This window comes from Mus pahari, chromosome 17 (genome assembly GCF_900095145.1).
Source record: "Mus pahari chromosome 17, PAHARI_EIJ_v1.1, whole genome shotgun sequence".
Taxonomy (NCBI): Eukaryota; Metazoa; Chordata; class Mammalia; order Rodentia; family Muridae; genus Mus; species Mus pahari.
In genome coordinates this window covers 42,024,631-42,040,810 of record NC_034606.1, presented here as the reverse complement: position 1 = coordinate 42,040,810, position 16,180 = coordinate 42,024,631, and the positions used below count along the sequence as shown (strand labels likewise).

At 51.9% G+C, this 16,180-nt stretch overlaps 1 protein-coding gene across 1 annotated transcript; it reads left to right on the top strand.

The window, feature by feature from the left end:
• The first annotated feature begins 6,159 nt into the window (after positions 1 to 6,159).
• Mb (myoglobin) lies at positions 6,160 to 13,592 on the top strand. Its single transcript, XM_021217360.2, has 3 exons — positions 6,160 to 6,318; positions 11,291 to 11,513; positions 13,038 to 13,592. Exons 1-3 carry the CDS (start codon positions 6,224 to 6,226, stop codon positions 13,182 to 13,184), a joined length of 465 nt encoding a protein of 154 aa, XP_021073019.1. The 5' UTR covers positions 6,160 to 6,223; the 3' UTR covers positions 13,185 to 13,592.
• Positions 13,593 to 16,180: the final 2,588 nt, after the last annotated feature.

Here is a 16,180-nt window from a genome sequence, read left to right as displayed (position 1 = left end):
GACAGACTGACTGGTTAGAGCCCTGTGGTTACGGAGAGTTGGAGTGTTGCAGATCCAAAGCCAGCGTCATCTTGGGCTATCTTCCGTACCTTTACTTACCCATTTCTCACCATTTAAAATCATTATCTTTCTACCATCAAGTGAAAACCATTCAGCCGGGCGTGGTGGCGCACGCCTTTAATCCCAGCACTCCGGAGGCAGAGGCAGGTGGATTTCTGAGTTCGAGGCCAGCTTGGTCTACAGAGTGAGTTCCAGGACAGCCAGGGCTATACAGAGAAACCCTGTCTAGAAAAAAAAAAAAGAAAAAAGAAAGAAAGAAACCATTCATTCCCAACAGCCCCAACTCTAAGAATGTTTTCAGCAAGCATTTGAAATCCAGGGTCCCCTTAACCTGCCACCCTCACCACTATATTTGTTAAGTGCCTTATTATTTTAGTTTGTTGTCTGACTATAAAAAGTTCACAGAGGACATGTGTAGTGGTGGATGTTTGTAATCTCAGCATTTGGATTCACAAGGAGTTCAGAGCTAGCTTGGGCTACATGAGACCCTGGGCTAGCCTGGGCTACATGAGGCCCTATCTTTTAAACAAAACAGAACAAAACAAACAAACGAACAAACAAATCCCCAAGAAAACAGACTAACGGTTCATATAACCATTCCACAGGGAATAGTGTCACATGTACATGCGTGTATGTGTACATGCATGTATGTATAACATAAGCCCCTGCTTCCAACACTGCTCTCTCATGCTTGGCGCAGAGTAAATGGTCTCTTGCTTCTGGAGAGAGACCTGTGCTTTGCACCCATGAATCTCTAATCCAGGTTCTAAGATACTTACAGAGTGAAAATGGGGCTCTACTGGTCTAGACTGGCTACACCCAAACCAGAGAAGTAAGAAGGCTGAGCCTCTACTGGAGGCTGGAAGGTGGAGGAGGGGGGCTATCCTCAGAGAAGCAGAGGAATGGGCAACCCCTGGGATGTGGGATTGTGGAGGGGGCCTGGCTCACCCAGGTGACACATGGAGTGGGGGCCATAGAGAGGGAAAGGGAAGGAGGCCAGCTCCCTGGGCCACACCTGCTGACTGGGACAAGCAGATCCTGTGTGCCTGCCAGTCTTTCCAACAAGCCCCTAAGGGCCTTTGGGGAAGGAGCAGCCTGCGTGTGGACTGTATTTTTAGCTCCCTGTGCATCTGCTGGCGTCTGGAAGGCACCTCCCTTATTCTCAGCCTTGGTCACTGACTCAGGCTCCTGAGGGTATCTGGGGGAAAGGTTGGCTTGGTTAGTTACAATGACCCTAAGAAGGGTCGCTCCAGCCATGGCTGGTGAGTTTGTAAGAGATCTGAAGGAAGCCTGAAGGAGGCCCATCAGGGCCTCCCAGGTTCTGTCAACATCAGGTTGGCTGTGCATATGTCCTGGCCGGTGACAGCCAGAGGTGGGACTTAGCCAGGGATGCATCTGAGCTGGAGGTGGGAGAAACCAGGCAGAGGCCATGCTCAGATCAAGGAGGGAAGAAAGAGGGGACCCAGGTTTTAGGAGCCAAGGGCTCCCCGCCACCACTGTGTCCTAAGTCCCAGAAGAGCCCAAAGGAGTCATCTCTTGACCTTGCAAGAGAGATCTGTTGACTGCCAAAAGGCTGTCAAGTTCTCAGGTCACTAGATAAGTCTGGGGCCTCGAGAGAGGCGAGGTGCAGAGCTGTCTGGGTGCATAGCTGCCCAGTGGGCGCTGGCAGACTGAGCTCCTGGCTTGCTTTGTCCAGAATGGTGCTCAGAATCCTCAGAAGGTGTGTGTAGTCTGGACCCCCAACCCCTGCTCGTGTGAGACCCAACAGGCCCTCTGTACCCCAGAAGCAAGGAGAGTCCTAGCAAAGAGGGGTGCTATGCAGGTGATGTTTGGGCCAATGTAAAGAATTTGTACAGCTCTGGGTAATGGTCACTGACCCTAGAAGCATTCAAGCAGATATCTGGGGGTGGTCTGTCAGAGGTTGTTCAGTGGGAAATTGGATGAGGCCCATTAAAGTCTGTTTAGCATCTAAACAACATGTCCCTGTTGTTCTAGAAGTCTCCATCCCTAGATGTCTACAATCCTGGAATCTAGAAGCCAGGGTTCTAGAGACATAAACAAGAAGGTTCTGGTACATGAGAACTTTTATCCAAGGATCTTGAGACTTTTTTTTTTTCTTAAAGATTTATTTTATTTATACAAATACACTGTAGCTGTCTTCAGACATACTAGAAGAGGGCATCAGAGCCCGTTACAGATGGTTGTGAACCACTGTGTGGTTGCTGAGAATTGAACTCAAGACCTCTATAAGAGCAGTCAGTGCTCTTAACCACTGAGCCATCATCTCTCCATCTTGAGACTATTGAGGGGGGGTTTTACAAGTCTCACACTCGGAGATGCAAAGCACTCTGGGATAGGCAGAGTCAAGCTGCCTTGGGAACTTAGCCCATCGCACGGGTGTCTAGCAAACTCACATGTGCCCATGTGTGACAAGAGTGTGGAAACCAGGCTGTGGGGAGCCTTTGCACACCAGGCTTCCTCATGGTGGGTCTGCAGCCTCCTCGCCTGGCCAGGATGCAGCTGTCACAGGGAGACTAACAGGCACCAAACAGAAGGGCTGGCTCCAGGTCTTCATAGCAACCCAGGGGTAGGCTCTGTTGTGGTAATGTGTAAGTACACACAGTTGCCCGTGCCACCCCAAGAGCTTACATGGTAAAGCTTTTAAAAAGTCCATCTACCTTCGAGTCACAGACTTTCCCAGCCAGGCTGGCTCACAGGGCACCTGCCAAACCCGTGAGAACTCCTAGGTAAATACCTCACACCACTGGGGGACTGATGAGGGCTTAGTTACCTTGGTTACTACCACACAACTTTGGGAAGCTGGAAGACAGATCAGAGCTGGGTGGTACTGTCCAAGGGATTCGCAGTAAAGTGAGACTTTACTGCCACCGCTGTAAGGTAGGACCTAGAGCTGCTGGTGTGACAGGCCTGTCAGGGGGTGAGCCAGTGCACTCCCCAGCATGTGGCCCAGGTGGTCTGGCCATCCTGGGACAGTTGGCCTCTTTCCTTCTGTCTTCCCCTCCTGTACCCAGAACTCATACTCTCCATGGCCAGAGATGTGTGTGTGTGTGTGTGTGTGTGTGTGTGTGTGTGTGTGTGTGTAGTGTGTGTGTCAGGGGAGGAGTGGAAGCTGCAGAGGGTCAGCTCCTGTAAACCAGCACCGACCAGGCCCTCAGCCCCTGGCTATATGAAGAATGGCTGAACAAAGGGACAGACGAATGATACAGGAACATTCCCTCTGGAACCCATGTTTCTCATTTCCTGCTTTCTTGGGCCCTGGTGGCCATCAGCCTGGGCATGAACAGGAGTGATTCTTGTCTTTCACTCATCCACAACTGGCTGATGTTCCAGAAGGAGACACAGAGTCATGCTGGAAGCGAGGGCTCATGGGACCTGACCTCCTCCAGATCCCTGAGGGAGGATGTGGGATCCGGGCCCTCTGTTCTCTCCCAGGGCTGGGCATGAGTCTCGCACTTTTCCTGTTGTGTTTTCCCACTGCCTGGCTGACTCCAGCCACAGCCCTGCTCAGCTTGCGGAGACATCTGACTGGCGGCCCTAACAGCACCAGCTGTTCAGCTAGAGTCCTGCTATTGGCTGCCCTGAGTCAGGTGACTGATTTGAAGAGATCGGTTAAGTGGTCTCACAATGTGGCTCCCACTGTCACCTCAGCAGGACCCACTCGAGAAGTTTCGCTAAAGCAACGGTTCTCAACCTTCCTAATACTGCAACCTTTCGATACAGTTCCTCATTATTCTTTTTGTTGCTACTTCATAACTGTGACTTTGCTACTGTTGGGAATCGTAATGTAAATTTCTGAAATGCAGGATATCTGGTACTTGACCCCCACAAAAGGGTTGTTCAACCCCCAAAGGGATTATAACCCACAGGTTTAGAACCACTGCTCTAAAGAGTCATGAATGATGGCTAGTCTCTGCTGACACACCCAGAATAGACCCAACATAGTCTGACACAAGTGACCTTTCTGGGCTAGATTATAAGTGGGACGGTGTCCCCTTCCTCACTTGGTAGTTGGATGGGATCTTGCTCAGGAGACACTTTAAAACCTGACAAGCCACTGGGTGTGGTCTCACATGTCTTTAGTCCAAGCATCCAGGAGACAAATGCAGGCAAACTGCTGCGTTTGATGCCAGCCTGGGCTATACAGCAAATCCCAAGCCAGTCAGGGTTACACAGTAAGACGAGATAAAATCTGGAATGTCCTGAACAAACAGAAGTGTCTATGGGACCACCATCCCAGCACTGAGCACCCTCCATCGGAGTGCTATGAGATTCTTGGCCACAGGATGTCCTTAATGTGTTGTTTCAGCGTGTGACAGAGTGGCTGTCATACTGTGTGTACTCTGTGACTGTTGGCTGGGGTAGGTAAGTGATGGATGGGTAGATGGAGAGAGAGGGAGAGTAAAGGGATGAGAGATGATGATAGAGAAAGAATAATTGATGGGTGGACCATGGATGAAGGATGGAGAGTGGGTAGGTGGATGATAAATAATGGATAAACTATGGGTTGATGGATGAATGATGGATGAAGGATGACAGATAGATGGATGATGAATGGATTGATTGATAGGTGATAATTGGTGGATGGGAATAAATGCATAGATGGATTGATGGACAACAGCTGGCTGCTGGCTGACTGGCTAATGGACAGGTGAAGGATGGGCGGACCTGACAGATAGATGGAAAAATCAGCCCAGTCTCTTTCTTATAAAGTTGCCTACCTTTTATCAACAGTATTTCTTCAGCTCAAATTAGGTGCAGAGCCCTGTGTGGAGCTCAAAAGATATACTGATGAATAAAGCAGACCCTCTTATCCCTCACAAGATACAAAATAATATTTTAAAATGTATTTGTGCACACACAAAATTTATCCTGTGCACACACACGCATGCACACACACACATACTCACGGAATTCAGAGGATGGCAACTTTCAGGAATCAGCTTTCTTCTTCTACCACGTGGGTCCTGAGGATGGAACTCGGGCCTTTGGATTTGGAGGCCGCTGCCTTTACCCACTGAACCATCTCTGTAGCCCCCAAATGAGGTTTTCAAGAGCATGAACTGTGGGGTCCAGACTCACTAGAATCAAATGCCATCTGTGTTATTCAACCTGGGGACCATGTCAGTGTTTACCCTAAGGGCTTCTCAGGGGATTGCAAGAACAGGCAAAGAGAAGAGGGTCTGTGCCTGGCAGAGTCTGGGGGTGTTGGCAGTCATCACCTTGCTGGAAGTGCCTCGTGCTGCACCAAGGGCAGTGGTGGGGCAGGAGATCACAAGGAAAGGGAGGAGCTGAGGGCTTCATGGAGCATGGTAGCACAACCTTGCAGAGAAAGCCAGGAGCAAGCTCAGAGCTGGGCATTCTTCCAAGTCAGAGACTTGTCTAGGTTGGTTCAGCCACAAGCACAGATCCATTGTGGCACCTTTGAACCACTTCCAGCTAGGCTTGGAGCATCAGGAAAGTAAGAAGAGGGATGGCAGGATGGCTCAGTGGGTATAAAGACTTGCCACCACGGCTGAGGATCTGAGTAAAATTCCTGGGTCTTTCTGAAAGGAAAGAATCGATGCCTGGAAGTTGTCTTCTTAACTCTACAAACATGCTGTAGCACACATGCACACACATACACACACACACACACACACACACACACACTCACTCACACATGTACATGCACATACCCGTAATAAAAAACAAAAGCAGTCAGAAAGTGAAAGGAGGAGACTTCTAGGGGCCAACAAGATGCCTGTGCCCAAGCTTAGAAACATGACAAGTCCCCGTGGGACAGCAGACAGGGGGAGACTTGGGTTTCAGCTGCTGGCAGTGGCTTCGGTGCCCTTTCTGTGGGCTTGTGCAAGTCCAGACAGTGACCTGGCTGCTTCCCCCTCCCCACCCCCTACTGTCCCAAGCTGTCCTAGCTCCCACAATGGCACTTGCCCCAAAATAGCTGCCCATGTGAGGGCCAGAGAAAAGCAGAGATTAGACCCCTGGAGGGTAGAGCACGGTGGCAGGAGGGGCATGTGGCACCCAGTGATCCTGGCCAGACTAGCATCTGGGGAGGTATAAAAGCCCTTCAGGACCAGGTGGCCTCAAATCACAGCTGACAGCCAGCCCACACTCTCTCCTTTTGTCCTCTTTAGAAGCCACCATGGGGCTCAGTGATGGGGAGTGGCAGCTGGTGCTGAATGTCTGGGGGAAGGTGGAGGCCGACCTCGCTGGCCATGGACAGGAAGTCCTCATCGGGTAAGAGGAAGAGACCCATATCTCAATACCTGTTTGCTGAGATTCACCATATAGCTACAAGGTGGAAGCTGGCAGGGTAGACCAGTTGGCTGCAATGATGAGGTCGGATTTCACTTGTTTCTAAGTGCTGGAGACCGGAGTAGAGAAATAAAAAGGGGATCCATCCATCTCAGCTGATGTCAGCAACCAACGCAAGCTCGAGCATCAAACAGCCCACCGGATGAGTCTTATGACAGCAGAGAGTCCGAATAACGAGGGCAGTGATAGATCTTGTCTACTAGGGTGGACTGAAAGCTTGGATAATGTGGTTGCCTTCAGCTGCAAGGGATTCCTAGACATGCCCAGAAAAATTGCAGATTCTGAGCCTGGGCAAGGAGGTATAGGGGTGGAGGAGTGGCGAGGCTCATACACAGGGCCTCACTGCTCACCCAGAGGCTGGGACTCTTCCCGGGGTTCTGGACTTGGCTGTCTCAGAAGCCTGATGGGATATGCGTGATTGGTAATATTTTGGCTCTGCAGGGAGATTGCTCTGTTGCTAGCAGCCCCTGCAATGTCTGTGAAGCTGTAGTTTGGAAATGAATTCCTTGCTATTTATGACCTAGGGTGAGTTCCCCCTCCTGTTCTTCATGGTCTTGCGTACCCCCTTTGTTTCTAACCCCCCTGCTTGGGAGCAAGGGCATCTAAGGTCAGAGCCCTTTAGGTGGCCAAGCTGGAAGGAAGCTCGCCAGATGCTGGAACACCTGGGTCTCTCAGCTTCTTCCTGCCTGTCCTTCTCCCCGAGTCCCTCTTAAATGCTGGACCTACAAGCCATCTAAGTGGACTAACTCCCACCCCAAATTGGCATAAATTCCTAGACCGCAGATGTCCTATGTGACCTTGTACAAGTTGTCTCTCCTCTCTAAGCCCTATTTCTGCCTTGGACTGTTTGTCATAGTCTGAGACCACCTGGGATTTGGAGCCCCTGCCCTCTTTTTGTTGTGGACAGCAGATTATCGAGGGCAAGATTGGGAGGACAGAGTCTTGCGAGACTCCGAGGCTGCCAGGGCCTGGGCAGTGACTTGGGGCGTGAAGGAGACTCAAGGTATTGTGCCGTTAGAGAGATACTCTCCCCTTCCCAGGGGAGTAACTGAGGCCTGCCAGGACCCAGGGCCACGTGGGGCACAATGCCAAGGCTGCTGACCCTGGGAGGCCCAAGGGCCTAACACCCTATCATTTCTCAGGCTTGGGTCAGGTACCATAGCAGAACTCTGAGGCCTGAGCTGGGAAGCACAGAATTCTAGAACGAGGAGCAAGCAGAAGAGCTGTGCGCTCCGGGTGGCAGGGGTAGCCTTCCCTCACCTCTTCATGGGCAGATAGTTTCTGGTTCATTTATACCTGCATTTAAAAAAAAAAAAAAAAAAAGGATGTACTTATTTTATTTTGTGAGTGTTTTGCCCACATATCTGGATGTGCATCATATGCGTGTAATACCCAGGAGGCCAGAGGAGGGCACTGGATCCCCTGGAACTGGAGTTACAGATAATTGTGAGCTGTCGTGGGGTTCCTGGGAAGTGAACTCGGATCCTCTGGGAGAGCAGCAGATGCTCTTACTGAGCCATCTTCCCAACTCCTGTGATGACATTTGTGTTGGGGAAAGGATTTCGGAGCCATGAAGTTTTAGAAATGACTGGTATTGGCAGCAACCTTTCACATAATGAGAACTGTCTCACAGAGTCACAAACGGCCTACGCCAGTGACGATCCGCCCCTAAAAAAAGGCTCCTGGTGGTGATAATGGAGGTGAAGGTGGAGAGGAAGGTGGAGAGGAAGGCAAGCCCTGTGTTGGATTTCCTTAATGAGCTCGTGTATCACAGCTGACAGGGAGGTTTAGCAACTTGACCCAAATCACACAGCTAATACGACTGTGGATAGGATTCGAACTCAGGCCCCTTGGCTGTATTCCATGCTCTTGGTGACCCTTCTATCTACCACCCCGTGTGCTCCTAAGATGGGGTCTGACTGGGCAACTGTTTAGAAGACAAGCAGAGAGGCTTATCTTCCCTTCCCTGGCCAGACAGACTGCCTGTATGCTCTGCCCGGTCTCCTGGCAACATGATGAAGAAAGGAACCCTGGGAAACTGTCCTTGGTCTCTTCAACAGGGGCTGAATCAGGTGTGCTCAGGGGAATCCAGGATACGGGCTCAGGACCTGTCCTGGGACTCCATCTGTGGAACTCGGGGTTCAGGGAGCAAGTGACCGTGTGGAGCCTGTAGGCCTGTACCTCTCCTCCTATAATGTGAGCAAGCCTAATGCTATTCTGCCCAGTGCTGGGCAAAGGTGAGGGTGGGATAACCCTTCTAGAGGCTAGGAAATCAGTTTGGTTTACACTCAGTGAGCCAAAGACCCAGAAAGGCTGAGTGCCTGTTTCATCATCCCACAGGACACTGGAACCTGAGCCAGAACCAGAATGTCGTATCTCTAAAGCCTACAGCCTTGAGTCCCTCTTCTAGCCCCATCCAGCCTGGTGACCTTGGACTCACCTGTGGGTGTCAGGCCTCCCGTCTGTCAGCAGGAACCCAAGGGTCATTGTCGCTAGATAATAATAGTCAGGAGCACAGGGACCCTGGACAAGGTGCCAGAGACAAGCTGTCAGTGACGCACACAGCTCTGGATGGGCTCCTGGGGTGATTCTGTAATACAACCAGGACTGGGGACAGGCCCAACCAATCTTCATGGCACCAGCTTGTGTGTGTGGCTCTTCACCCACGTGAAGAACAGACGTGCATGTGTGTGTGTGTGTGTGTGTGTGTGTGTGTGTGTGTGCGCGCGTGTGTGTGTGTGTGNGTGTGTGTGTGTGTGTGTGTACACTTCTGAGAATACACACATATGTGTGTGTGCCTCTGAGAACATGTGTTGGGGAGGTGGAGGGTTTGCATACTATCATTTACAAGGGGATGCCATTGTGTGACAGTGACAGGGCCCAAGTGGTCACCCAGAGGCTGAGGGGGAAGCCATAGGGCCTAGTTAAACCTCTGCAGGATACTCAGGCTTCCTGTGCCTGAGTTTCTCCAGCTGTCACATGGAGTCTGCTGCATGAGGCTCTTTCAGCAGGGTTCTGATCAGTGATGGTTGCTTCGGAGTGGCTTGGAATCCCAGAGCAAGAAGTAATCCATGTATGTCCCTGAGTGTGTGTAGTTGGGATGGACACATGGTGGGGTGGTTGGGAGGGAGCTGTTGTCAACAGAGCTGATGACGGACACAGTGAAGTGCTTGAGGGGTGGGAAGGCCTGTCTGTGATGAGTGACCATGGACGTGGAAGAGGGGCGTAGAGCAGATGACCTGAGAGGCTCTATCAAGCACCCACCCACTGGTGAGGTGGGACCATCCCCACTGTGGAACATTGTGGCCTTTTTTTGTCCTGTCCTGCCTGGAGACGAATCTAGTCTTGCGCAGAGAGACAGGGCTCCCACACTCCCTCTGCTGGATGCACACTAGACCTCTTCGTTCCTCCTCTGGGACATGATGCAATCACAGAACTCGCTTCAGATATACTGTGGGGATTCAGTAAATTACCCTGCAAACTGCTTTAAGGACATGCATGTCCTTTGTGAATACTCTATAGGTGACGGTTCATGCTCTCTCATGGAAAACTCAGAGGCCACCTGACCCTCAGTGTGGATCCTAATCAGGCTGGTCTTAGAGTGGGGATGGAACAGGGAAGGCACACCAGGCTCCCACATGAACATAGGCTCCACTGGCCCCACAAAGGGATGGGACAGCTCGAGCGAAGAGTTGGGGACATCAGCAGATCACAAACTCAAGGGATCGTAGAGGAAGCAGCCAGATCATTCAGCAGCTCTTGGATTGGATGAAGCAGCTTAGTGTCCTGGTCATCAGATGTCCTCCCCATGGGACTGTGGGGCAGAGGCCAGGGGGACCGAGTGCTTCCCAGACAGCTTGATACACAGATGTATATTCTCATAGTGATGCTATAAGGATAACGTAGAGTCTAGATAGCTATGGTCACCCTGATAAATATGTCAGAGTGGGGCACTCGGGCCATCAGGTGTAAATTCTAGTTCTGTCTAGGCTCTGGTTCTGAGCTCTGACACCACCTGCTGTGACCCAGGCCAGGCAACTGCCTTCGATGGTGTTACCTGCTCACAGGTGGATCAGGGACTGGCCTCATCTGGGAGGGTTGGTGGTTCTTGTAGCCATCATCTTCCTAAGCAGGACTTAGGTCCCTGGCTGGATAAAGCCAGAGCTCACGAGGTGGCAGGCAGAAGCAGCTGTGGCCTTTGGTTGGTCCCCTTACCATCACCAGTGGAAAGTGGTTGGGGTTAGATCTGAAGTTTAATGCCAATGTAGAGGGGTCTCAACAATAGCCACAGAGAGTCAGGAGATCTAAAACTTCAGGTTTCAACATCTTCAAGCAGGGAGCGATAGAGGCATCCCTAACACAGATGGCTTGAGGAATAGAGGGTACTTCTGAGTCATATAGATCCAATGGCTGCCTGCCTTCTCTGCACACTAGCCCTGAGATCCTCCTGGAGACACGTCCTGAGTCCTGTCCCTGTCTATAAAACGGGAAGAGTGTGAATGACATTGGAGGTGGGTGTGAGCCCAGCATAGAGCAGGATATACAGATGCTCCACCCTAGTACACCCCAGTGTCTGCTCTCCAGATAACAGAGAGAATGGGGTGAGGGTGGAGAGACATCACTGCCCTTGACCTTCTCCGAAACCAAGAGAAGAAGAGGGTGATGGTATTGATCATAATGGAAGAACAGCAGGAGTCTGTCCTGCAGTGTGCCAGATACCCGATGGGTTACCTCATTTAATCAATTAGATAAGGTCATGTCACGCCCATTCGTGGGAGACCCTCAAGCACAGAGAGAGGTGTGGAGAACTGGCCCAGGCAGCACCGCTGGGAAGAGACACAATCCGAGTCTAGTGGCCTCCACGGGTCTCACTCCATCCCTTCTCGTCCCACAGTCTGTTTAAGTCTCACCCTGAGACCCTGGATAAGTTTGACAAATTCAAGAACCTGAAGTCAGAGGACGATATGAAGGGCTCAGAGGACCTGAAGAAGCATGGCTGCACCGTGCTCACAGCCCTGGGTTCCATCCTGAAGAAGAAGGGACAACATGCTGCCGAGATTCAGCCTCTGGCCCAATCACATGCCACCAAGCACAAGATCCCGGTCAAGTACCTGGAGGTAGGCGGCCACAGCAAGTCTCCCAGGGCCCAGATAGAAATCCCAGCTTAGCCACTCAATGCAAGTGGCCTGCTTTCTCCCCCACTAAGCCCCAGTTCTCCTCTACAACCTACCCCAGTCCTGTTCCCCTTGAGGGTGCTGAGGACACATTCGATTTAATGGCTTGCCCAAATGCTGGGCCAGCACCTCAGTGTGAACTATGACCGATACATAACTTGCCTTCTCCTCAAAAGCGGGAGCTCTTATTGGACCCACTGGACAGATGTGGAAACTGAGGCACAGGCAGCTTGGGCAAGTCACTGAGGCAGGATTCTCACTCAGGGCGAATCAGTTCTGTCAGAGAACAGTGGGCGCTGAGGGTACCCTTTGTTTCTCTGATGCTCTGCTGCCCTACTCCATGATGGTTCAGACACCAGCTAGACAGTGTCCTAAAGAGAGGCCAGCAGCCCTCGGGGGAGGGGGGGGTCCTGTCTGTCTTCATTTTGCAACTGGAGTCACAGGGCAGAGCAGGGTAGGGCAGGGCAGGGCCAGACACATAACCAGCCTCCTTGAAGATGGGACTGGTTCCACAGACCCAGGCTCCCCAGACTTTTCTGTATCTGTGACTTGTGAGGCAGATTTCCCAGAGGTATGTTTGCAAACATGTCCTGTGCCTCTGGATGCACTTGTGTCCCTCGGTGTCCCCTTCTGCTGTGTCCCACTCTCATCTCTGCTGTGTCACGTGCACATAAGGGCCCCAGCCCAAAACAGCAGCTGCACCCCACTCCTGAGCTAGCAGGGGCGTGTCCACAGTCTCTGGGTCTAATCCCAGCTTACTATCTACCTGCTACATGACCTCAGCCTGGTCACTTGGTACTGTCTCCGGTAAAATGCCACCCCTTGGCACACCAACCAAAGCTGTACAGGACCAAACTCTAAGTCAATGATGATAAGTAAGCATTATGATAGTTTCATCATGAGCCTTTGGGTTCTGGGTGGTCCAGATCTCCATCTTAGGCAGTGGCAGTACCTGATCTCCCCTGACCCCTCTTCCTTGTCAGTACCTGTTCCCCAGTTCAGGGGTGACGTCACACGATGGGAAAAACCTCTTCCCAGATGTCCTGGTTGACAGTCCTGGTTTGCTAGCTGATGCTGAGCTATCATGTCTGCTGCGTGCAAGCTTTCGTGGGCTGGCTGCTGGGTCTGCATCCTGAAGTAGTGTGGGCACACGGGAGGTGAGAAAGGGGCTCCAGAGGGGCCCCCTGGGTTTAAGTGACCCTCCCTGGCTGTGTGACTTCAGCACACAGCTATGTCTGTCTCTGCCTCAGTTTCCCCATTTACAAAGCAGGGATGGTGGTGGTGCCTGCCACCAGGTAGTCAGGTTTAAAGGAGCTGGTTCACGGTGATTGCACGGAATGGCACTTGGAACATTGTAAGTGTGCAAGGAACAGTCCTACAGTAAGGAGAAGGGCAGCAAGTACACACACCCTTAGCTCATGGCTTGCTCCGTCCCGTGACCTACAACCTCTTGTCCCTTTCTTGCAGTTTATCTCAGAAATCATCATCGAAGTCCTGAAGAAGAGACATTCCGGGGACTTTGGAGCAGATGCTCAGGGCGCTATGAGCAAGGCCCTGGAGCTCTTCCGGAATGACATCGCCGCCAAGTACAAGGAGCTGGGCTTCCAGGGCTGAGCCACGGGCTCCCACTGTCCGGCCCACCAAGCTGGGACCCAGTGTTGTGTAGCGAGTAGCGTGTGCAGTGCTCTAGGTTAGAGAGCAGAAGAGGGGAGCATAATGTGGCAGGGGAGCATAGTGTGGCATCCACTTACAGCCCGGGGACAGGGCTCCGGGCAGCATTACCCCAGAACCCAAAGTGGCCTCTGCTTTGTCAGCTCTGCCGGGTCATGCTCAGGTCTCCTAAGTCCCAACCCACTTTCTCCTGGTTTGGGGAAAATCTCTTTTCCGCTGTCACATTTGACCCCAAATCCAAGTCACTGACTAGCAGACCCTGAGCTTTGGGCGAGACGGAGGGTTGCTTAGAGGGAGTGGAGCTTCCCGCTGACCCACCTTGTCTCAATAAAATAGCCTGCGAGCCCTCAATTCTTGTCTCCGTCCGGTATATTTTTATCCCTTCCGGCAAAGGAAGCACCCTCCAAGTGTCGCCGGAAGAAATGGGAAGGTGCATTCTGGGATGGCAGGCAGACAGAAGACGTGAGACAGGCCCCTTTCGACAGTCACCTCTCAGTGGCAGGTGCACACTGAGCTAGGTTCAGGGACAGGGAAGAAAGGGGTCCCCCTGACCTGGGCTCTGGTCAAGATGGTGGGCCTGCAGACAGGGTCAGCTGACCTTGGCAGTCTAGCGATCAGTGCCAGGTGCCCAGGGCAGGAGACAGGGAGGAGATGTCACTGTGGATCCAACAGCTGAGGTAATCCGAGAAGGTCACCCAGTCAGAATGTAGCAGAGCTGAGAGCCAAACAGTGACCTAGAAGACAACTGCGTCTCTGACCCCAGGACAGAGCCTGCGGCCAACAGTAGCAGCCGCTGACCTTCCGGCCAGGGACAAGACAGACGGCAGAGAGATACTATCCAAACACAGGACAGGGGAGGAAACCCACCTGTCCCAGGGCAGACTGCACTCACCAAGGACCCCGGAGCAGGCCTGTTACTGAGGCTAACACAGTGAACAAAGCTCAGGCACCAGTCCTCAGAAGGCCAACGGGACAGGTAATACCTGTGTAATCAGTGTGGCCATATCTGGAAGAGGACAGAGAGGCCCAGTGCTCGCCGCCCCCAACCCAGCTTTGGGGTCCTAACCATGAGCTGAAGTTAAAAATGCAGAGCTGGCCAGAGGCATTCGTAGCTGAGCAGAACCGGCTGAGACGTAGCCTCTCCTCTGCTCCGTTCCTTAAGGGGCCTGACAGATGTCTAAACTATGTGAAATCTCTTCTTAGCTGACAAGTGTCTCCTCTGGCTGGACCAAATTTTAACTCTTCCCTTCCTGACACGAGGTCGCAATCTGGAGGAGTCCGTTGCCTTAATAGTCTGATAGCCAAAGGGAGGGGCGTCTTTTCAAGCAAGGTGACCTGAGTTTGACCCACGGGAAGACAGAAGAAGACATCCGACTTCATGAAATTGTCCTCCGACTTCGACCGTGGATGCACGCACAGGTGTCTGTGTGTCCACATATAAAATCATGCCACACATGCACACACAATACACAATATTAATAGTGATTGATGATTGATGATGATGATGATGATGATGATGATGATGATGATGGGATAGTGATGCCTTCATTTGTGGGTGGGGTTCTGCCATTACCTTACAGAAATTTCATTGACTGTCAGACAATGGGCTCTTCCTGACATGTGATCTTCCTAGGGGCTGACGGAGCTGGCTCTTCTCCAGCTGTTAGGCATTCAGCAACATGTCTGTCAGAGACACTCCTGGCTCTAGCTGCAGAGGAGGGCTAGGCATTTGTCGTCTGCCCTGCGTTCAGCGAGCAAATCTCGACAAACCTTGGAGGTAAAAATAGAAGCGAGCTTAGAGCTCTGCGGTGCACACGTGGGCCAGCTGCCTCTTTTGTCACGGCTGAGTGTCTGTGCTGAGTCCTCACATCAGGGGCAGGCGGATACTTGACTTCGGTTTATTTAAGGTTTCTCTTCAGCCCCAGGCGAGCGTTTGGCAAATTCCACACTCAGAGTCCTATTTGAGTGTAGAGGTGGCAGACTGATTGCAGCCATCTGCTCCTGGTATTGTCCTCAGGACCTCTGTATACCCCCAGCTGCTCATGAAGGCCCCTCCTGGGTTGAAGCATAGATTCCCTTCACACTCAGTCCCCACAGACCCACCCGAGTCCCGCTGTCTCCTGCAGGTCCCAGCCAGGCCAATGAAGGTTTGCTTGGTAGAGCTATGCACGGTGTGCACTCCACGCGGCGCCTGATCAAGGTGGCGTCTAAGGTTTGGGTCTCTGCTCCTCAAACCCAGCTGGGGCTGCAGTGTGTGGTCTCCAAGTCCACACAGGGTGCTCCGGGATCTGGAGGTGATCGTGAGTAGAAACCCAATGCCCTCTCTACGGTCTCTGTTCTGAGAGGTTTCTCAATCTGTGTGGCAGGGGACCCCCGTGAGTTACTCCAGTCTTTGTCCTGCCTGCAATCATCTTGCCTCTAGTGGGATCTAAGCGTCCCATCTGCACACCCAGTCAAAGATGTGGGTTATTTCTTGCTTGGTTTTAGCAGCTGTGGCCCTTCCTGAGGCTTGGGCATAGAAATCTTCTAGTCTGAAAAGGTGAGGGCCAAAGAAACGGAGTTCCTGAGGGAAACACCTACTAGTGTCCAAAACGCACCATCCTGCAGGGGCAAGTCAGTCCTCTTTCAGCATCCTGAGTACTGGGATTAAATGTGTCTGCCATCACATCCAGCTGTTTATTATTTTTATTACAGCAAAGTAGGAGGAACAAGTGACACAATGGCCACCACAAACAGTTGTGTCTGTTGGCGACCCCTATAGGACAGCGTGTTTTCATTTTGCAGGCAGCCACTGCCACATCCCATCAGCTTGGAACACCGTTGTGGGCGCACTGATGTGAACATAACTTGTAAACTACGGGCATTTTAAAAAATTGCAGCCGGGCAGTGGTGGCGCATGCCTTTAATCCCAGCACTCGGGAGGCAGAGGCAGGCGGATT

What these genes read in the sequence shown, in the direction of transcription:
- Mb (XM_021217360.2), top strand. Translation starts at nt 6,224, where the DNA reads ATGGGGCTCAGTGATGGGGAGTGGCAGCTGGTGCTGAATGTCTGGGGG. An exon ending in GGACAGGAAGTCCTCATCGG is followed by an intron (nt 6,319 to 11,290) that starts GTAAGAGGAAGA and finishes CTCGTCCCACAG; the next exon opens with TCTGTTTAAGTCTCACCCTG. An exon ending in TCCCGGTCAAGTACCTGGAG is followed by an intron (nt 11,514 to 13,037) that starts GTAGGCGGCCAC and finishes CCTTTCTTGCAG; the next exon opens with TTTATCTCAGAAATCATCAT.